The following is a 21,302-nucleotide window of genomic DNA, read 5'->3' as shown; positions in this document are numbered from 1 at the left end:
TTTAGCAGCGCTGTCCACTGAGCAGAAGGACTATTGGCTCTCAGTTCTGTACAGCTGGAAGCATCAGCAGTCGGCTTCACGGATCTACAAGTGAACCAGGCCAGGGAGCTGGGGGACCTCTGCGCTTCGGGTGGGGGGTGGGAAGGAGAGAGATAAAGATTGCCCCAAAGGGATTGCTGTCACTTTATCATATAAAACTAAGATAATGTTATGGTGTGTGTGTTTATAAAGCCTCTTTTATTGCATGTCATATAAAACTGATGATCATGTATTTAAAGCAGACAAGGACATTCACAAGGATGGAGAGATCAGACTTCTTTTTCAAGCTTCAACTGCACTCCCCACGGCTCCCAACCCCTGGTGGGGTGGGGTGGGGCGGGGAGGAGGAGGCAGCTTTAACACAAAAAAATGAGACCGGTGAACCAAACTTTTGGGGACTCCGAGCTGTGTTGGGCCTAGAAAGTGCCCTTCCTTTGATAGGCACCAAATCCCATTGACCCATCCCCACGTGGGGATGTTTGGGTGGGGGAGTCACCGGACCTCGCCGGGTCAGGAACAAGCCAGCACGTTCCTGTTTGAAAAAAAGGAGAGGGCTGTACTTGGTGACTGCGTCCAGCAGGTGGCGCCATTGTACTAGAAAATGGCCTCTCTCGGGGAAGCCGGCAGCCTCGAGGTCTCCGACGCTCTGGTTTCCCTTCTCTTGGCAGTCTATACTGTTCAGGAATCATCACTCTACATGCTGCAGTTCCTGAGTGGGCAAGACCCCTCTGACACTTAGGGGCATTCGAAGCGAAAGTATGTACAATACACATTCAGCCGCGGAAGCCGCAACAGTACGTTGAATTGACACTACAAGCCCCGCCTGCCCCATTTGGAACTTTGCTCAAATTTCATCAGTTGAAATTGGACATTTTTTTTTTTTTTAACCTTGCAGGAATGTGGATCAGGCACGACAGCAACAGCTGCCAGGAGGTCATGCTGCCTCCAGGGGACGTAAGGTGGGGTGAAGTGGGGGCACAGGGAAGCGCAAGGTGGTGGGGGAGGCAAGCCGCAGGCGGTAGCTGCAAGCTGGGAGGGTTTTGTTTTCCCTTGGCCCCGGGATTGGTACTCAAGGCCGCCTCTGGACCTGTGTCCACGGGCCCCTTTCCTTTTTGTCCCCACTCCATACTGTAGCCACCCCTGAATCCAGCACTCCCTCTCCTCGTTGGACTGGGTAAGATGATGACTTGAGTGTTTGGGCCCATTTATAAAGGGAGTTATAAATGTTTAAGGTCCTTCCCTCCTTGAAGTCCCCACGCACACACAGCTCTTTCATTAAAGCAGTTGAGGGTGGAGAAGAGAGGACCAGGGGGTGGGGGAGCATGGAAGGAGAAAGCAGTGCCAGTAAGCAAGGCTTTGCATTCACTTTTGTTTTGACTGGCCACCTGTGTGATTCAGCCAACTACCCCTGTAATGTCTTTGGTTCACCTAGAGCTCTTTATCAAACAGCACAGCTGCTACTATTTATTTCGACCTTCAGGACCCTTCCACAGCCGCCATATCCATATTGCGTTTTAGCTGGGCTGGGGGGTTTTGCTGTCCCATTGTCATAACATCTCTCCCAACACCTGGATGGACTGTGAGCAACAATCAAAGCACCATTCCGGTGGCTTGATTCAATCCTACTTTTCACCGTTTATCCTCATTAATAGTGACAGGCAGGACAGGTTATCCCCCTTCCATCCCCTCACCATTTGGTTGACAGCATCACTAATAGGTGCCACGGAGTCTTCATTTCATTGAATCTGACTCATGGGGCCCCCATCCTTCCACTTAGTATTTGATAAAGGGAGCATTTCTTACATGGGGGGAAAATAAATTATACTGGGGCAATTAGCTAACCCTTCGGAAAAAACAAAGTTAGGTTTCTATCTTATACCATTTACAAAACTAAATTTCAGATGAATGAATAACCTAAACCATATAAACATGCAAAACCATAGCATCAATAGAAAAACTATTGGAGAATATGCTTATGATTTTAAGGTAGAGGAGGCCTTCTGAACAAAAGCTAGCACTTTGGAAGAAAAACTGACAAATTTCTCTATCACAATGAGATGTAAGCAGAAATTGTGTGTGCAACTTCCAGAAAGTGTCATTAAAGGAGTCAGGCGGGGTGGGGGCCTCTTCTTCTTCCGCAGCCTTTTTCCTGCTTCTTAGAATGCATGCATGACAGCTAGAGCTGGAATAAACACCTTGGATCTTGAAGTGACCTTGGAAACAGAGACCTTGTAAGGTGGGTCAACAAGATAATGGAGGCTGAGATTCTGACAGAGTGAAGGGCCATTCCAGCCCTGGATCATCTATCATTGAAAAATAAACGCCTGTCGTGTTTAGTCTGCAGTTACTATGTGCGCTGCCACTAGTAATTAGATTCACAGCTGAATCTAATCCTAACTGATGCCACTGTCCTTCCCAGGTAACTTTTAGAGTCAACCAGCAAGCTTTTAAAAAATACAAGTAAACCTCTGGAAGTGGAGCCCAGACATAGGCATTTTTAAAAAGCTCCCTGGGTGATTATAAAGTGCAGTCAGGATGAAAATCTTGCATTTAAGCCAATCATGACAAATCTCTTGTCTCTCCAAGCCTTCCTTGTGGTAGGGGTGACTAAAGTTCTGGTCTATGATATCTAAGTGGAAATCTACTGAGGGTAGATTTTTTTATTAGAAAGAGTGATGTGTTTGGAACTGATGTTTCTTCCCTTCTCCAGCTCTGAATGTGGAAGTGATATCCAGAGCCACGGCAGCCATCTTGTGACTGTGAAGCACCAAGGAGGAGGAAGACATCAGACAATATACTTAGTGTTCTAGTTTGCTAACTGCTGGAATGCAACACACCAGAGACGGATTGGCTTTTAATAAAAGGGGATTCATTTTGTTAGTTCTTCAGAGAAGAGGCAGCTAACTTTCCACTGAGGTTCTTTCTTACATGGGAAGGCACAGGGTGGTCTCTGCTGGCCTTCTCTCCAGGCCTCTGGGTTCCAACAACTTTCCCTGGGGTGATTACTTTCTGCATCTCCAAAGGCCTGGGCTGAGTTGCGAGAGCTGAGATGAGGTATGCTGAGCTGCTTGGGCTGTGCTATGTTGTGCTCTCTCATTTAAGCACCAGCCAATTAAGTCAAACATCATTCATTGCAGCAGGCATACCTCCTAGCCGACTGCAGATGTAATTAGCAACAGATGAGGTTCATGTAGCATTGGCTCATGTCCGCAGCAACAGAACTAGGTGCCTTCACCTGGCCAAGTTGACAACTGAATCTAACTACCATACTTAGGCTGGCAGCACAGAAAGTTAGAAAGGCTGGATCCCTAGGGCATCACTGAACAGCTAAAACAATATTAGTAACCCATACCCCTATATATGAGGGGTGAAAAAAAGCAACTAAATAGCCCTTATTTGTTTTTTGCAATGCAACACATTCATAATTGACATTTATACATAGTTAGAGCTCCTTTGGTTAACCTTGGTAACACATTCATTAATGTGAATAAAGAAAAATGTACAGGCATGTATACAGCAATGCTCCTGAAAAAGTCCCAAACTAGAAACCACCTAAATATAAACTCATATTCTATAGAATATATGCAGCAGACTGAAAGAATGTCTGCTTATTCTCTAATACAAGATATGTTGAACAAGCCACTGTATCATTGTCTGAATAACTTTTTGTGAAAAGGAAAAATTATAATCTGGAAATAAAATATTAATTGATACTCAGAAGTTTGGAGGTAACATGCTAAATTACGAGTATCCTGTCTTGTTTTGTTTTTAGATGTGTCATTTGTAAACAGAATGTGACTGGAGTTCTAAAAATCAAACTGAAGTTTCTCCTTAGGCACACTTAGATGCTTGAACAGATTTCTGGCACGCACCCATTATGGGTGCTCAGGAATTCAAGCTTGACACACTATGTGAGACAACCATTAGGGAAAAGAAATAGATCATACAGGCAAAAATAACGAGGAATCTTGATTAAAACAGAGTAACTGGTCAGGCTCAGGGATCAGAGAAGGCAATACACACCTCCCTATGTGTGTTGTGTTCTTTTGGCCTCTAGTGCCTGACAGATTGTTCCTTTGTTCAGGGAGTTAAAGGAATGACAAACATGTAGAAGCAAAAACAGCACAGCACAGATTCCCTACTGTTCCGCAACTTTTCATTAAACTCAGGACCTTGTTTGAGAAGCGTGAAATCTCATATTCTCCTTTAATATCACTTGAAATTTCAACATAAATTAAATAAGGTGACTGAAATTGTCTATTGATTTAATAGACAAGGTGCTCATGTGTGTCCCGAGACCCTCTCGGTCGTTTCCACAAGAGGATGTGAAACGGGGAAGACGGATGAGATGAAAGAGAAGCGAGCAAGGATCTTCGCAAGGAGACAAGCAGGGCCGGAAGTCCGGGTACCGGGACGCGCCGACTTCCGGCGTCACTTCCCGCGCGACTTCTTGCGGAGAGAACATGGCGGCACTGGGCAGTGTCCGCTGGATGACCCGAGTAAGGAGAGGAAACATCCTGGGCAGGGGACGGGCGGGAGAGCAGCAGTTTCATCCGGGGGTTTCCTGAGGAGGGCGAGGTCCCTGCACTATTGCGGTCTGAGGGTCCCAGACCTAACCTCATAGGCTTACATGTGTTTGTTGCAGGCTCTGGTCGGCGTCCCGAACTGTGGGGTATGGAGGGGCCTGACTACCTCGGCCTCGGTGCGCGCCGCAAGCAAGGTAGGTGCGAGTCGGGCTCTGGACTCGCCCACGTCTCTCTCCCGTCCTCGCGGCCCCCTCTCCGGGCGTCCTCCCCATCTCTCCCCGCGCTCCTCTTCCCTGCCCCGAGGACCCCCGCTCCCGCCCCAGCTCTAGCTCTGTTGGTTCCGTCCTCAGGCGGAGGACGTGAGGGTGGAGGGCGCCTTTCCGGTGACAATGCTGCCAGGAGACGGCGTGGGGCCTGAGCTGATGCACGCTGTCAAGGAGGTATTCAAGGTGAGTGGTCTGGGGGGATCAGCCAGCAGAGAGTGGGCTGGTTTGGAAAGGACCTACTCGACCTTGACCCTGCGATTTTTGGGACCTGTCTCTGAAGGCGGCAGCTGTCCCTGTGGAGTTCCAGGAGCATCATCTGAGCGAAGTGCAGAATATGGCATCTGAGGAGAAGCTGGAGCAGGTGCTGAGTTCCATGAAGGAGAACAAGGTGGCATTAATCGGTATGTGCGGCCCCTTGCCATTTTGCCAGTTATATGAACAAATGTTCATTAAGTCCTCCTTCCCCAGTACGAATACATTAACTCCTTACAGCTTTTACCACACCTGTCCCTTGAGAGCCCGGGAATTGAGAATTCATGCCAGCTGTGAATGCAAGAAGGCTGCAAATGTTGGGAGTCTGTCATGAGTCTTCATTAAGTCCTGTTAATTTGAATGCTACTTAGCTGCCTCTTCTGTCTTCCCTTCTGCTATTACACATTCTTCTTCTCATGAGATTTCTGCTGTCATACATTAATCTTGTCACGAGAGGCAATTCTGCCTCTATAACTCATCTTCCACATCTCTTATCTTAGAAACACCAGTCTGATTTTGCCAGTCTCAACCTTAGCCTGGTAAAGTAAGTTCTTTACAAGCTGGCCCTGAACTCATCTGACTTGGTTTCCATGCCACTTATTCTGTGCTTTGACCTATACATATCTGCTAAGACCCTTTTTCCAAGTAAGGTTACATTTACTAGTTCTGAGAGAATGTGGAAGAAATTCCCTCTGGGAATAACAAGAAGTGTCACAGAGGAATTGGCATTTCAAACACTTCTTGTTATTCCCAAAGGGAATTTTTTTCTGTGTGTTTCTATGCATGCCCTTAATCTCTCTCCCATAGTATTTGCTATGTCTTCTGTATCTTCTGTCTTGCCTAGTGAGTTGTTTGCTTCTTGAAGGCAGGGTTGAGTGTTTTTTTTTTGGTTGATGTCCTTAGTGCCTGGCATGTGGTTGATGTTCAGTAAGTGTGGGTAGAAAAAAATGTCAAATCAATAGACAGAAACATCAAGAAAGGTCATAAATCTGACACTGTTTCTCAACACCCTATTAAACTAGTCTCTGATAAACACGAAAACTCTCGCATCTTCCGTTAAGGTCATTTTGAAATCTCAAAATTTATTAAATGTGGTGACTAATAATAAAGCAGTGGACAAAACTACATTCTTTTGTCCCTTGACCCCATAGGCAATTAAGGGTTATTGATTTGCGATTCGTTGATGGGGATCTGGGTTATATTATGCCCGACAGGATTGGACACTAGTTTGGGCTCCCTTGTGCTTGACTTGTGCCTGATACCCCCTCTTGCCAGTCTTACCCCCCTCTCCCAATTCTTTATGCAGGAAAGATCCATACCCCAATGGAGTACAAGGGGGAACTAGCTTCCTATGACATGCGGCTAAGGTAGGTGGTATGAGCAGTGGTCAGAGGGGGCACTGGGGCACTAGGTGCAGTGCTGATGACTGCCCCACCCACACACAGGCGTAAGTTGGACTTGTTTGCAAATGTGGTCCATGTGAAGTCACTTCCTGGGTACAAGACTCGACACAACAATCTAGACCTGGTGATCATTCGGGAGCAGACAGAAGGGGAATACAGCTCTCTGGAGCATGAGGTAAGATCTCAGAAATTGGGGAAAATGGAGATGAAGGTGGGAAGAGAGGCATAACTCCTTCCGCTCCTCCTTCCCAGTGTCACCTGGATGCTTCTCTCTTCTCACCCAGAGTGCGAAGGGCGTGATCGAGTGCTTGAAGATTGTCACTCGAACCAAGTCGCAGCGGATTGCAAAGTTTGCTTTTGACTATGCCACCAAGAAGGGGCGGGGCAAGGTCACGGCTGTGCACAAGGCCAACATCATGTGAGGAGATGGCTTTGTGCAGGGTGAGTTCCTGGGAAGGTGGCCTCCTGCACTTTTGCCTGAATCTTTTCTCTTTGGCTCATGGACAGGAAACTTGGGGATGGGTTGTTTCTACAGTGCTGTGAGGAAGTTGCTGAACTGTACCCCAAAATCAAGTTTGAAACAATGATCATAGACAACTGCTGTATGCAGGTGGGCCACTCCCCATGTCCCCACTCTCCTGGTGCTCTGGTGGCGTGGAGTAGGATTTACTTCCTTTCTCCATGTCCACATCTTGCCTCATAGCTGGTGCAGAATCCTTACCAGTTTGATGTGCTCGTGATGCCCAATCTCTATGGGAACATTATTGACAATCTGGCTGCGGGTCTGGTTGGAGGAGCTGGTGTGGTCCCTGGTGAGAGCTACAGTGCAGAGTATGCAGTCTTTGAGATGGTGAGTGAGTTACCACTTTCTCTTTCAGCCTCCCCTTCATGCCCTTTTTATGATCTTAGGTTCCCCCTAATTTCTCCCCTGCCATTCTTCCCCCTCCAAAATAACCCTGGGGTCTGCCGCATTATGCCTCTTACCAGTGACCCAGGCTTGCTCTCTTTCATCTCTGCCTCTCCCATAATGCTTTTCTCTGATCCCTCAGTGACTCTGGCCTTATGCTTTCTTCACAGGGCGCCCGGCACCCATTTGCTCAGGCAGTGGGCAGGAATATAGCCAACCCTACAGCCATGCTGCTGTCGGCTTCCAACATGCTGCGGCACCTCAAGTAGGCTCACGGGAGGCTGAGATGGAGGCTGTTTGTTGTGAGGGGGAACATAAGTGGGTTGGGAGTTAGGGGGGTATATTGGGGGAAGTCTCAGTTTCTTCCTGTCCACATTGACAGTCTCGAGTATCACTCCAACCTGATTGCAGATGCGGTGAAGAAGGTGATCAAAGTTGGCAAGGTGAGTTTAGAAGGGCTGTGGGGATGCAGGGCCTAGCTCTTACTTAGGGGAACCTGAATAGGGACCTTCTCTCCAAGTGCCCAGGTCCCAATCTGCTTTCTGATCTGTCCCTGCCCACTCAGGGCTGTTCTTCACCTCCCTTCTCTGAGCTGTTTCATCCTCTTCATCTGCTTTGCCTCTTTCAGTTCCCATCTGCCATTCCCTTTTCTGTCTTGTTCCTGCTTTATCAGCTCTGTCCCTTTTATGGGTCTTGTCTAACCCAGAACCTGCTACTCTTCTACCTAGGGGAGTGGAGGGAGTTCAGTTCTTCGTACTTAGAAGACCATCCTCATCTCCATTCCCCTTCTGTCTTCTTTCTTCCTCCCAGGTCTTAAGGTTCTCTTAAGGTTGCCTCATGTTGTCTCAGATCTGTATTGTCTCTTCACTTTATGTCCAGCCTCCCATCTTGCCTAGGCCACAGCCTTGCTCCAGTAGTAGCTCTGGCTCTAGAAAGAGTGGGAGTGGCCTGGCCAAGGGTGGGTTCTTGCTTTTCCAAACCTGGCCACCCCCCATTTCTGCTGCATCCTTTGTCCTGGCCTTTTGTCTCCTTTCCTTGGATTCCATTTCCTTGGTCACACTGCCCTGCCCCCTTCATGGGCTCTCTTCTCTTCTTCCCCACGGCTGTTGCCGATGGTGGCTGTAGGTGCGGACTCGAGACATGGGCGGCTACAGCACCACATCCGACTTCATCAAGTCTGTCATCGGCCACCTGCACCCCCACGGGGTCTAGAACCCTTTATTTCCTCCAACCTCACAAGGACCATATTACCTACACATCCCTTCAGTACAGTGGACCAGAACAGACCTTCCCTCTAGACAGCGGACCATAATCACCTTTCCGGGCAGAGCCTAGGTTGTCCTGGGGCTGGTTTCCTCCTTAAGGAACTGAGGGTGGTTGTGGACTTCTAGGGGGTGGGGCCTAGGCAGAGGGATGATGACAATTTTCCCCCACAGGTTCGAACCACTGACATGGGTGGTTATGCCACCTGCCACGACTTCACTGAGGCTGTCATTGCTGCCCTGCCCCACCCATAGGCCCCACCCTCACCTGTGTAAGGTGTTAAATAAAATGTTGACCAACTTTTGTGAATTTTGTTTTTATTGGGGTGTGGGGGATGGGTTGGGGCATAGCCACCCAGGGAATGTCCATTTTAATCTTCCTGGGATAGTTTTTGCAACTTTTTCTTTTTCTTGGAGCTGCTCTTAGTGCTGACAACCTCCGGTCCACTGCTGATAGGCTCCTCCTTGGAAAGTTTCTTCTTTTTCTTTGAACTCCTGCTGTTGGCTGCCTCTTCAGCATCACTAACTGGTTCCTCTTTGGGAAAAGACTTCTTCCTCTTGGGTAAACTTGTGGTGACAACTTGTGTTGTCTCTTCAAGATCACTAATTACCTCCTCCTTGGATTTTTTCTTTTTGGGCTTGGAGTAAGAGACAGATGGATCTTCCATTCCATTTTCCTGAGGTGCCTCCTGGAGCTTTTGCTTTTTCTTCTTTTTGGGCCTCTCACTTGTCTCCTAAAGGGGGAGAAAGGTGTGAGGGCACTTCTATTTGTGTATTATATGGATATGCATGCACACACATACACTATACTCTGAGCAAAGTAAGCATCTGGGGCAGAAAAGTTCCTGGGAGAAAAATGATTCTCCAGTTGGAGGAACCTCCACCAGCCCCACTGTGGAACTACTGCCTACAAACATGTGCCCTGAGAACAAGCAGAGCAGGACTTACACCTATTCAGTAGGTACTGTCCTTAGTTGCTTCCCAGGAATCCTCAACCAGGGGGTAGTGCAAATCCATCTTAAAAAACTCAAAAACCCAGACCACCTGCAGCTGGCTTCCTACTGACCTCACACTCTTCCAGAGTACTACTGCTGTTTTCTGAAGACATGAGAGCAATTGCAGCCAGTCGCTTCTTTTCCTTCTTCAAACGTTTCTTCTCCTGTTTCTCCAGCTTCCTGGCAATCTCAGCTGCAGCTTCCTCTGCCTGATCAAAGAAAAATGCTGAAAAGCTTCTGAAAACCTCTGGCTCACCAGGCCTCCCTCCTAGCCTTATTGGATCAGGCTCATTAAATCAGTTTTTTGCCTCCACTTTGCAAACTCAGGCTAAGACAGTTCATCATCTCCAACAGCCAGCTTATAGTCAGTTCTCCCCTCTTAGCAAGTACCAAACTAACCTGAACCATTGCCTCTTTCATGACTTCCAGGTTCTTGCGTGGAATCTCTCCTGTCTCATAGAAAGACAGCCGCTCCTCAACCTGCTCTCGAAGCTTTTCCCCAAATACACTTGTGGGTACCTCTGAAAACATATGTGAGCAAACAAAGCCTATCAGCCTGTGAAGGGATGAACTAAGCCTTACCCTTTAATCTCTCTACCCTCAGCTTCACTCAGACCCAAAAGTATCAACACTCACTCAACAAGTGAACTGCTGTTGACGAAAAATACTGCCATCATTGTAGAAGCTGCTGCGGTAGTCAGCCCCGTTCCCTCCCAGTGTGCCTCCCTCACCCCCATACCAGAGAAGCAATCAATTCGTGAGGCAATACTGCATTTGTTTGCCAGGTATCGGGAGATGCGGCCTTTGTTCTTGGCAGCTGCTCGGCCAATGAAAGTGGAGTGGAAAATTAGTCCATATTTGGGGGTATTTCCCCTTGTCTTCAGGGCTCTGAGAGAATAACAATGATTTTAAGATCAGAAATTTCAACCCCACCTCCCCCTCTTTCCCCAGTCTCCTGAGTGATTCTCAGGCTAAGACTGGTTCTCCACCCCATACCTCATGCCAACCCACAGCTCCCAGAGACAAGGTATCAATGTCGCTGACCTGGAAGTTTGGTCCCTTTGCTGGGCCCTGGGAATCACTCAGACACCAGGACTAGCCATCACCCCCATAGCAGAGGCCTGCACAGGTCAGGGGAGCCCCGGTCAGCCATCACTGTGATCCCAAAACAAGCAGTGGGCACCAGAAGTGGCACCTGAGTTTGGGCAGGTACCCTCACTGGTACCTGAACAGGGCCTTTTCAGCCCCAAGGATCTGTACTGTGGATGCTGGGTACTTGGCCAGGTTGGTGAGGCTGCCAGCATGAGCAATAAGACGTGCACCTACCTGAAGAAAAATTTGAGGAAAAGGTCAGAGAAGTGGAAACTGCCTGTCTATGAATTGTATAAACCCCTGCTCACATTCCCATGGGGAAGATATGGTGGGTCAGAAAATGTAGCAGTGCAGACAAGCATGGTAACATCCCAATTCTCCCCGTTTGGTATTCACCCTGACGCACCGCTTCCCCAATGAGGGCCGACAGGCTAGGGGCCACTTGGCTCATCTTGGATCGCAGGTAAGCATGTAGGCTCTGGCGGTATTCTGACAAAGACACCACACGGCTGGAGAAGCTCTCGATGTTTATCAAATCGATAGCAGATATGTCCATGCCTAGGAAATATTATGTGTGAATATGAGAGCCAGATATTCAAGACCCAATTACTTTACACCTGGCTGCTGGGTTCTGCTGTACTGACCCATGGAGGACCGTGAGGCATCCAATATAGCCTTGGCCTTTGCGCCATCCATCGTCAGCTCCTCTAATTTCTCCAATTTGTCTTCATTCAGTTCTCTTCGGTTTCCAATGAATTGGGCAAGGCGGCAGTATGTGGCATTGTCATTGACAACCTTTACCAGCTCCGGAAAGTGGTATCCATACCATTCCCTGCAAAGAGCGATAGCTATCTCCTGGGTCCAGCTGCCATGTCTCATAAACAGTAAAACCAGACCCTCAGCTATTTCCACATTGACTGTTTGTCTGTAGGAAATGGGTCCAGCCAGGGTCCAAGCCCCTTCTCAACTCCATGTCCCCCCATTCACAATACAGACCAAGCACAAGGCCTGGGCTGTGGTGTAGATGGGGTGGGTTTACTCTGCCTCCTCTTTCTATACAGTCAGTGCAAGAACACAGCCTGTGGTAAGCACCAGGAGGTCCAGCCCCACCCCACCTGTTCTACCCACAGGAGCTGCTAATCCTCATCACAGGATTCAAAATTAGTGAAATCACAGGCTAAAGACCCCAATCTCAGGGGTCATCCCTACTCCTTACCTGACGCGCATAGAGAAGGTGTTGATGTCTTTATCCAGCTGGTCCAAGAGGCTAATGGACTGGATGATCATGTTGTCCACTCGGTTCACATTAAACTTAACTTTGGCACGAGAATAGCTGTGTCCCAGCCCCAGTTGTGCTTTACAAGCAGATAGATCGGTCAGACCCTTCACCAGATTATGGAAGTGCAGGCGAACTCCTGGAGAAGGGAAGGACTGTGAGCAAGGAAGGCATCTGAGCTAGCTCCTGCACCCATGGGAATCAACCATGGGGCTTCCTAGAAGCAACCATAAACATCCCCACCCTCAAAGAGGTCAAAGAATGTGTGAGTATAAAAGAGATGGGTCTCACCTCGCAAGATCTCGGCTATCACACCTCCAGTCTGGCAGTTGTACCCTAACTCCTCTTGTATAGCAGCACCAATCTTGGGGTCCCCAACCCCCAAAAGTACTTTCTTCTTTTTAGATGGCAGGTGGGTCTCCAAGAGCAGGCGAAGATCCTCATGAACAACGCCTTGGGGGCAAAGAACATAGCTCCCACTAACGTGATGAAGGATGCTTCAGGTATAAGGACCCTGACCCTCATAAATACTGATTTAATGCTAGAGACACCCTCTGTTCCTCCTTCCGGCATTGCTCAGAGACATGGAGACTTCAGTGTCTAAACTCAGGGGATTGACAGACTCACAAGTCATCACTGCAAAGCCTGGCTTAATGGTGGGAGGAACAGGACCTACGTCCAACAGCACAAGTATGAAATATATAACTAAGCTTAAAACATAACCTCAAACATGATACAAGTATCAAAAACTTAGCTTAAAACATAGCCTCAAACATGACAAAAGTATCCAGAACCTCATTGATCTCCTGGGACCAGAACTGTCTCTTCCAGTCAAATAAAGGATCTAAAAGGAAACCAGACCACTTGACTGGGTTTAGTCAAAACTGGAGCATAAGTGGTTTTAAACCTGCCCTTCCCACAAGATTTCGGTTAAGAATTACCATTCCAGTGCCCACAACGAAAAATTACATTCTGCATTGCAAGTTTTAAATATGAAAGCATTTCGTCCATCAAGTACCTCAAAGTTTGAGTTCTATGGAGACAGCTATTTTTAAATTATATTCCGTACATCCCAGTTCTAGAACAAAGTAACCGACGAAACGCAAGTACTATTGCTAAGCACCCTGCAAGGATAAATGGTGGCAGGAACCACATTTCCATTATTTCCCCTAAAATACTTTGGGGTGACCAGCTCACCTTCAGACACAGCATTGGCATTTTCTAAGGCAGCTTGGGAAGAGGAGAAGGGAGAAAAGGCCACAAGACGAACGATGTTGTGGAACTTGCCCAGGTTGAGCACGCACTCCTCTACCTGGGGGTACGAACAAACAGATGAACGGTTTCCTTCTCTCGTTCAAGCTTCTAAATTGCAGTAAAGCAGAAGTTTTCAGCCCTGGATGCACTTAAGAACTGGAAAGCTTTTAAAATATAACGATGCATCAGCCCCACTGCCTGCGTTTCTGCCTCAATCGGTACCAAGAGAGAGTAAAGTTTATTTGTTAAAGCTCCTAAAATGACTGCGGTCATAAATCAAGGTGAGGACCCCCGACTCTCGAGCTTTCCAGGCCCAGGATCTACCCCTAACACGCGCGGCGGCCACGTGGGAGCGCGCGGTGCATGCTGGGACCCGCGCTGGGCGCTCATCGCCGCGGGTTATCCACTTGTGCCGTGCGGACCCACTGATTCCACCCACCTGAGGCAGCAACAGACTGATCTCCTCCACCTCCTTCAGCGCCAACAGCGCGTAGCCGACCGCGTGCTCGAACAGCACGTGCAGCAGCACCTGGAACAGGAGCCGGGGCGCGAGCATCAGCGCAGGCCACGCGCCCGCTCGGCCCCTGCTCCCCGGGCAGGCCCCAGCCCAGTCCCGTAATCGAGTCCGAGCCCAGGCCACGGCCTTCGCCTAGCCCGCAACCCGCAACCACTCCTCACCATGGCGCCCGCTCCTTGCCCGGCTCGCAATGCGGCGAGCGGGCTCTGGCGCGCGGAAACAGCTTCGGAAGTCACGCCTTCGGCTCGTTGGCCAATCAGAGAGAGGGGACGGTACCATTTTCGAGCCTTCGGAAGGGTCCGGGTCCGCAGAGGTGGTATCTTCCGGAGTGGGGTGGTGCGGAGCGCTAAAGTGCCGGCCTTTTCCGGCCCCCTACTGTGGCGCTGGCGGCAGGGTTGCTGGGGACGCGCCGACCTGGTCGGCTCCAAAGCCCTCCAAAGCGCTTTGCAAAAGGGTTTCTGTGGATAATAGCCCTAGTTTTCGAGTTTTCATCATTTATGTTAGGTGCAGCAGAGCTTGGTGAAGTCCGTGTGGGAGGCACTGCGTGGGGAGCGGCGATCAGCCCAGGCAGGAGATTTGCCCTCATCGCGGTGACTTAGGGCTCCGGACCCCTCACTCCACCTCGAGTCCCCCGAACCCCTGGTACCGGCCTTCCGCGCGGGGGCGAACCCTTCAGGAGCCCCGTGGGCCGCCGCGCCCTTTTCCTCCTTCTCTGGATTGGAGGTCTGAGACACACGGGAGCAGACCCTGCAGGAAACTTATATTCCTCGTGGCTTTCGTGTTTTTTGGGTTTTTTTTTTCTTTTCATTTTTAAAATGGAATTGATGATTAATCAAGTAGTAAAGAAAAGTGCCACCACGTGTTCCCAGGCCGGTTTCCTACTCCCTAGACTCTGCTCTTTGCGGGCCACGTGTTGCTCGCTCACATGGACGCTCCTAACTGCGTTACACTCTTAACACTCACGCAGACCTAAGTGAGTTGGAGCTGCTGCCCTGTCCTCCAGGGCGGCTTTTGGACACATGGAAGACCACTTTGAAGTTACTTTGGCTTTAATAATTAATATTAGAGTTTTGAATCCCAAACCTGATTATCCTGAAGTAGTAGGTTTCCTGGTAAATTTAGAATGGTCATTTTAAAGGGATTTTTATTTATTTATTTAATTTTTTTGCATGGACAGGCACCGGGAATCGAATCCGAATCTCTGGCATGGCAGGCAAGAACTCTGCCTGCTGAGCCACTGTGGTCTGCCCGAGGGATTTTTATAACTTGGATTCCAATAACTATAAACTGCATTTATAAATGTAATGTTTTGTTTTCTTAAGCAATTCAGTTACTTGTTAAACAACCCAAGAATTACCTCACTTATAAATCTAATACATTACACTGAAAAAATGTTTGGTTTATCTTATCTCTTAAAAATCTCAATATTGCTTACAAGCACGGTTAAATTCTGTGTGCATAGCAATTTATGATGGCAAGTCTGAATCAGTTATTCCATTTCTCATTTTAAAAGGGGAACCGTGAAATTATCTATTACATACTTCAGTACATTAAATTCTAAACGTAAATATGCAAAATACCAATAATGATTCTAAAACATAATGAAAAATATTAAGGCCATCATTTGGATTTACTTCCTTATTTCCATAGTTAATTCTAAATCTTCCTGGTGTTACTGTTTTTCCTGTAAGGCAGGGATTTTCAAATCAGAAGCAGAATCCATTCATGGACATAGAATTAATTTAGTTAGCAACAGCCATTTAAACAACAACAGAATCAGGATTAAAGAGATTAGAAAATAGGGTATGCCATGTAGGATAAAAGATAGTAGTTTGTCAAACTTCTGAGTGTGTGTGTGGGTATACATACATATCTACATACAGACACATACATTTCTGTGTATTAAGTCATGATATGAACAATCTGAGTCATCCACTGAGGTGAAAGTTAACTAGTTATACTCAAGTTTTCTGGTTACAAACTACCTGTTGCTGAAGTAGTTTGCTGATTTAAAGAGATAAATATAGAAAAATGTACTTCAACTAGTATGATACAAATGCTTACAGGTAAATGGGAATGTGGGTAAATGCCAAAATAAAATATTCCTTTGACTTCCTTTTTCTCTCCCTGGCACCTGGCCCTCCCCTGATGTTAGAAAGTAACTGTCCCTTCTCTTGGGCTGTTTGCTCCTTGTCTAGGTTGGGTCCTTACAAGGAAAGTGGATTTTTACAAAGTTTTTGGTCTCCCCTTCTGCATGCTACCTTCCTCGTCACTGCCAGAGTTGATCTTTCTAGGCAGAATATCCAATTAGGTGCTATTTGTGGCTGCACATCTTGGCTTGAAGTAACGGAGAGATTAAAGGCCTTGGTTTCACAGCATCACCTATAGTCACCAGTCTCCAAAGAAGGTTACCAGCCATCCATACCTCCTGGTATCATGTCGTTAGTTTTGTACCCCACTCCACACACACACACACACACACACACACACACACACACACACACACACACACACACACACACACATTTACCTGGCTGCTGTGTGACACTTTAACAGAATGCAGCAGAAGGGATTCTGGGCCTGTTCCAGGCCTCAGCCATTTGCATTCTTGGAAGCCTTTAGTTGCTTTATAAGAACTTTGGTTACTCTGCTGGAGAAACCATGTGGAAACAGACGGAGGTCCACCTTTCCCAGTGTATTCCAACTCTCCACCATCCAGGCCAAGGCCCTGGACTTGTGGGTTTTGATATTCCAGCCCCAACTGTCATCTGACTTGAGCAACATGAGAGACCCCAAACGAGAACAGCAGAACTGTCTAGTTGAGCTCCCAGAACCTACAGAATTCTGAGATATAATATATTGTGGTTTTATGCCAATAGTTTAGAGATGGCTTGTTAAGCAACAGTAAGTACAAAACTGAGTCAGTAGGTTTGGCTTCAAAGCCTGGTGACGTTAATTTAGTTACTTATTTTCCCTGAACTTTCACTTCTTCTGAAGAATGAAAATGGAGAGTTTATTCACCCCTTCAGCAAATATTTACTGAACTTCTCCTATAGGCATGGTGCCTCAGGTAGGAGGAGCTCAAAAAATGTTAGGGGTCTTCTTTTGCCTCATTCTTTTGCCCCTTTTATTGATAAATGCATACACATTTCGTGTTACCTGTTGTCAGCTGAGTCCCAATTCTCATCTGTCTCCATTTTTGATACCCCCTCCTGCTCTGATTCATTCCCATCACTTCAGCCTTGCCTTCTGCATATGGACACTTCCTCTCTAGACAACTCTAGTTTTATGTATTAAAACAGTTATATATTCCTTTTTCAATTTCTTGTGGCAACAGACAGTTTACTGTTACCCTGATTAAATGTTGTCAGAACCTGGAAAACATGTTCGATGTGTAAATGACAATTGTTGGTTACCAGCAACATCTGGTATGAAGTCTTGTTAAGGTAAGAGTTGTTTAGAAATCCTCTCTCTTCCCCTGCTCCTCTCAGAATAGCAAGAGGGCTTATGAGACCAACTCTCCAATTGCAAAGGAATGTGGGGGAGGCCTCAGTTATTCATGCTCAGTTTCTAGTGCCATGTCCTAGGAGCCCATTTACCCTTGCTCAGGGATGGCTGCTTTGGACTGGTTCCCGGACGTGTGCACTATGTTTTCTGAGATAGGCCAATGCCAGCTGGATGCTCAGACTCTCCAAGCTCCAGGTGCCCTCTCTGCAGGCCTCCACTGCTTCCATGCTGTATGAGCACTCAGGTATCTCCAGTGAGGCCTGTGAGGTCTCTAGGATCACTTGCCTGCACCTGTAGGCTACAGCACCAGGCTCACAACCAGAGGGACTTTCATTTCAACACTTCCCTTACTAATACTGTACTAGCTTTCCTCTGCCTTACTGACAGTTGTATCACATGAAGTGTGTGATTTTTTTTCTAGAGCACAGGTCAACGAACTATCGACTAGGGGTCAAATCCAACCTGTGGCCTGTTTTTTTCATTGAGCTTTACATTTTTAAAAGATTATTAAAAAAAAAAAGAATAAGTGATAGATACTATATTTGGTCCATAAAACCTAAAGTATTTACCATCTGATGCTTCATGGAAAACGTTTGCTGACCTCTGTTGTAGAAGCATGCAGCTTTATCTCTGCCACAATCAAGGGAGCAAGCAGAAATGAACAGACATGAAATGTGTGGACATGAAAACTCCCATTGTTGAAATTAAAGAAATGCAAATGGCTCATTAATAAATTAGGTACAACTGAAGAGACCATTAGCAGACTGAAAGATGTTGTGGAGCCATTTTTCCTGAGATAAGGAGGTGCTATGGAATGAGAGGCTATAATTTCTGCCCTGATTGGAGCTCAGAAGTCAGGAAGGAAAAAAGGAGGAAGCACTCTATTTGAAGTGATAATGGATTCAGTGTTCCCAGAACTGATAAAAAGCATGGATCCAAGGGTCCAGGAATGTACTAAAAAAAAAAGAAAAAGTAAGAAAAGAAACCTATATTTGAACTTATCGAGATGAAACAGCAAAACACCAAAGACAAAGAGAAGATCTCAAAACAGACCTCATCAAGACTCTGTTGGCCCATAGCAGATTATCTTTACTTTAGTTGAGAAGTTTTCCCTCTTGCCTTCTTCACCCAAATATCCAACAGCATCTGGGAATTGGACTCTGTGACCAAATTCCACACAGGCACAACTTAAACAAGGCAAAATTCTGCTTACCAAGAAAAAATGTTTATTGCAATTTTATGGTTATACAGTGTATTGGGTTAAGGAAGTTCATTGCTAGTTCTCATTGGCTTTTACTTTGCTTTGTTCTTGTTTTAAATCAGAAACCATGCTGAATTTTTTCAATGGTTTTTTTCTGCAGCTATTAAGATATGCTTTCTTCTTTTAATCTATTAGTATGCTGATTTATATTAATTGATTTAAAATATTAAACAACTTTGCATCCCTGGTAAAAAAAATGCCATAATGCATTTTAAAATAAATGCTAGAAGGTGGAGGCCATGGTGGGTCAGCAGGCAGAGTTCTTGCCTGCCATGTCGGAGACCCGGGTTCGATTCCTGGTGCCTGCCCATGCCCCCCCCCCCCCACAAAAAAAAGCTAGAGAGGAAAAACAAAACGAAATAAATGTTAGATATGTTTAGGTAGTATTGTACATAAATGTACAATAAAAAAGCAATAGTTTTCAAAGCTCTCCTCACCAAGAAGTTACAGGATAGATCCCAGAGTTTGTCATGGGCTACCACACAATCCTCTCAGATTTTTCCTTCTAGCTGTTCCAGAATATAGGAGGCTAGAAGGAATAAATATTTTTTTTATCACCACAATCAACTTTTATTTATTCTTTTTTGTGAAAGGTAACATATATACAGAAAGGCAATACAGTTCAAAGCACAGAACCACAATTAGTTGTAGGACATATTTCGGAGTTTGACATGGGTTATGATTCCACAATCTTAGGTTTTTACTTCTAGCTGCTTCTAGGTTTTTACTTCTAAGTGGGAATATTGGAGACTAAATGAGATATCAATTTAATGATTCAGCATTCATATTCATTTGCTGAATCCTATCTTCTCCACCATGATCTTTGATCTTTCCATCCCTCTCTTTAGGGGAGTTTGGGCTTTGGCCATTCTAACTTTTTCATGTTGGAAGGATCTGTCACTAATATGGGGTAGGGAGATGGAACTATCTGATGTTCTGGAGAGGCTATGCTCTCTGGGTTTCAGGACTTATCTGGTCCAGGGTCTCATCTGGAGGTTGTAGGGTCCTGGAAAGTTACACTAGTGCATCGAACCCTTGTGGAATCTTATCTATTGCCCATGGTGTTCTTTAGCATTGGCTGGAATGGTCCTGGTTGGGGTTTGTCTTTCTTATTTCTTAAAAAAATAATTGAGAATAATTTATATAAGACTGGAATTACTTGTTATTTAATGCTTTTTTTTTAGAACTTACTAGTAAAGTTATTTTGACTCATAGTTTTTTTTTTGTGGGAATATTTTAAATGATTGATTCAAATGACTTAATTCGTCATAAAATTATTCAGATTTTCTATTCCTTTTTGGACCACCTTTGGTTAGTGATACTTTTCTGGGAACTTTTTCATTTAATCTATGCTTTCAACTTTTTTTTGGTGTAAACTTTAATTAGAAATTAAAAAAATCTTTTCTGCAGAACCTGTGTTTATGATCTTCCTTTTTATCACAAATGTTTATTTTTTACTTCTTACTTTTTTCCACCAACCTTGTCAGAAAAATTTCAATCTTATTTGTCTTTTCATTCAGATTATATATTTTCTTTTTAATTAATTTCTGCTTTTCATTTATTATGTCTTTCCTTCAACTTTTTTGTTTTGTTTTGCTGTTCTCTGTTTAACTTTAAAAAATATATATTTTTATTGAGATATCTTCACACACGTACACTCCATCCAAAGTATGCAATCAATGGCCCACAGTATCATCACATAGTTGTGTATTCATCACCATGATCATTTTTAGAGCATTTGCATCACTCCAGAAAAAGAAAAAGAAAAAGAAAAAACAGACATCCCATACCTCTCTTGTTGACCTCTAGTATTGCAATCTACCCAATTTTATTATTTATTTATTTATTTACTTATTGTTCTTATTTTTTTATTCATCTGTCCACACCCTGGTAAAGGGAGCATTAGCTACAAGGTTTAATCACGTGGCCACATTGTAAAAGCTATATTATAGTTTCATCTTCAAGAATCAAAGCTATTGGAATACAATTCAATAGTTTCAGGTACTTCCCTGAAGTCACTCCAATATATCACAAACATAATAGTGATATCTATATAATGCATAAGAAGAACCTCCAGGATAACCTCTTGACTCTGTTTGAAATCTCTTAGCCACTGAAACTTTATTTTGTCTCATTTCTCTCTTCCCCATTTTGGTCAAGGAGGCTTTCTCAATCCTATGATGCCAGATCCTAGCTGATCCTGGGAGTCCTGTCCCATGTTGCCAGGGAGACTTACACCCTGGGAGTAATGCCCCATATAGTGGGGAGGGTAGTAAGTTCACCTGCAGAGTTGACTTAAGAGAGGTTACATCTGAGCAATGAAAGAGGTTCTCTGGGGTGAGTCACAGGCATAATTATAAGTAAGCTTAGCTTCTCCTTTGCAAGAATAAGCTTCATGGAATGAACCCCAAGATCAAGGGCTCAGCCTATTGAATTGGTTGTCCCCACTGCTTGTGAGACTATCAGGAATTCCCCAGAGAAGTTTAATATTTTCTTCTATCTCCCCAGCCCCCAAAGGGACTTTGGAAATACTTTTTTATTCTCTTCCCAAATTACTCTGGGATATATCAGGGCATCACGCGAAACTGTACAAACCAGCACAATCTCACGCCGTATTCCAGATTCCATGTAATTGTGGTGTTTGAATAAACTGACCATACAAGTTAAATTAGATAATACGTTACCCAAAATACAAGTTTTGAACCAAATAGATATTTCTCCCTTTGGTCTCACATAGAAATTGGA

General features: G+C 45.6%; 2 protein-coding genes and 5 non-coding genes across 10 annotated transcripts; 1 reads left to right on the top strand and 6 right to left on the bottom strand.

Moving 5' to 3' along the window:
• Nucleotides 1-4,423: 4,423 nt before the first annotated feature.
• IDH3B (isocitrate dehydrogenase (NAD(+)) 3 non-catalytic subunit beta) lies at nucleotides 4,424-8,956 on the top strand. Of its 3 annotated transcripts, XR_013156408.1 has the most exons (13): nucleotides 4,424-4,538; nucleotides 4,685-4,759; nucleotides 4,916-5,014; nucleotides 5,112-5,232; nucleotides 6,390-6,450; nucleotides 6,529-6,661; nucleotides 6,771-6,904; nucleotides 6,994-7,096; nucleotides 7,190-7,336; nucleotides 7,564-7,658; nucleotides 7,776-7,836; nucleotides 8,519-8,728; nucleotides 8,830-8,956. XR_013156408.1 is itself a non-coding variant. In XM_077112327.1 (12 exons), the coding sequence occupies exons 1-12, from the start codon at nucleotides 4,503-4,505 to the stop codon at nucleotides 8,908-8,910; spliced, it is 1,146 nt and encodes a 381-aa protein (XP_076968442.1). In that variant the 5' UTR covers nucleotides 4,424-4,502; the 3' UTR covers nucleotides 8,911-8,956. The 3 variants fall into 3 exon arrangements, 2 of the variants coding, with proteins under 2 accessions (XP_076968442.1, XP_076968441.1); XM_077112327.1 differs by lacking the exon at nucleotides 8,519-8,728; XM_077112326.1 differs by having other exon boundaries at nucleotides 8,519-8,956.
• On the bottom strand, nucleotides 8,957-13,994 carry NOP56 (NOP56 ribonucleoprotein). 2 transcript variants are annotated; one of them, XM_077112325.1, is made up of 12 exons: nucleotides 13,951-13,994; nucleotides 13,712-13,801; nucleotides 13,216-13,330; nucleotides 12,310-12,471; nucleotides 11,959-12,157; nucleotides 11,387-11,574; nucleotides 11,149-11,300; nucleotides 10,876-10,976; nucleotides 10,390-10,538; nucleotides 10,050-10,171; nucleotides 9,722-9,859; nucleotides 8,957-9,389 (listed from the first exon to the last, which is right to left on the bottom strand). In XM_077112325.1, exons 1-12 carry the CDS (start codon nucleotides 13,951-13,953, stop codon nucleotides 9,027-9,029), a joined length of 1,782 nt encoding a protein of 593 aa, XP_076968440.1. In that variant the 5' UTR covers nucleotides 13,954-13,994; the 3' UTR covers nucleotides 8,957-9,026. The 2 variants fall into 2 exon arrangements, with proteins under 2 accessions (XP_076968440.1, XP_076968439.1); XM_077112324.1 differs by lacking the exon at nucleotides 13,951-13,994 and having other exon boundaries at nucleotides 13,712-13,843.
• Nucleotides 9,930-10,000, bottom strand: LOC143653663 (small nucleolar RNA SNORD57). Its single transcript, XR_013161461.1, has one exon. It is a non-coding gene; the product is annotated as a small nucleolar RNA SNORD57 (small nucleolar RNA).
• On the bottom strand, nucleotides 10,257-10,332 carry LOC143653670 (small nucleolar RNA SNORD56). The gene has a single exon (XR_013161471.1). It is a non-coding gene; the product is annotated as a small nucleolar RNA SNORD56 (small nucleolar RNA).
• On the bottom strand, nucleotides 10,727-10,813 carry LOC143653785 (small nucleolar RNA SNORD86). Its single transcript, XR_013161529.1, has one exon. It is a non-coding gene; the product is annotated as a small nucleolar RNA SNORD86 (small nucleolar RNA).
• LOC143653734 (small nucleolar RNA SNORA51) lies at nucleotides 11,712-11,843 on the bottom strand. Its single transcript, XR_013161505.1, has one exon. It is a non-coding gene; the product is annotated as a small nucleolar RNA SNORA51 (small nucleolar RNA).
• On the bottom strand, nucleotides 12,591-12,660 carry LOC143653790 (small nucleolar RNA SNORD110). Its single transcript, XR_013161531.1, has one exon. It is a non-coding gene; the product is annotated as a small nucleolar RNA SNORD110 (small nucleolar RNA).
• Nucleotides 13,995-21,302: the final 7,308 nt, after the last annotated feature.

The sequence above is a fragment of the Tamandua tetradactyla genome, chromosome 1 (assembly GCF_023851605.1).
Source record: "Tamandua tetradactyla isolate mTamTet1 chromosome 1, mTamTet1.pri, whole genome shotgun sequence".
Classification (NCBI taxonomy): Eukaryota; Metazoa; Chordata; class Mammalia; order Pilosa; family Myrmecophagidae; genus Tamandua; species Tamandua tetradactyla.
This window is presented reverse-complemented; position numbering and strand designations above follow the sequence as displayed.

What these genes read in the sequence shown, in the direction of transcription:
- IDH3B (XM_077112326.1), top strand. Translation starts at nt 4,503, where the DNA reads ATGGCGGCACTGGGCAGTGTCCGCTGGATGACCCGA. An exon ending in ACAGCTCTCTGGAGCATGAG is followed by an intron (nt 6,662 to 6,770) that starts GTAAGATCTCAG and finishes CTTCTCACCCAG; the next exon opens with AGTGCGAAGGGCGTGATCGA. An exon ending in GTGCACAAGGCCAACATCAT is followed by an intron (nt 6,905 to 6,993) that starts GTGAGGAGATGG and finishes GCTCATGGACAG; the next exon opens with GAAACTTGGGGATGGGTTGT.
- NOP56 (XM_077112324.1), bottom strand. Translation starts at nt 13,828, where the DNA reads ATGCTCGCGCCCCGGCTCCTGTTCCAGGTGCTGCTGCACGTGCTGTTC. An exon ending in TGCCAATGCTGTGTCTGAAG is followed by an intron (nt 12,472 to 13,215) that starts GTGAGCTGGTCA and finishes TTTGCCCCCAAG; the next exon opens with GCGTTGTTCATGAGGATCTT. An exon ending in GTACTCTGGAAGAGTGTGAG is followed by an intron (nt 9,390 to 9,721) that starts GTCAGTAGGAAG and finishes CTCCCCCTTTAG; the next exon opens with GAGACAAGTGAGAGGCCCAA.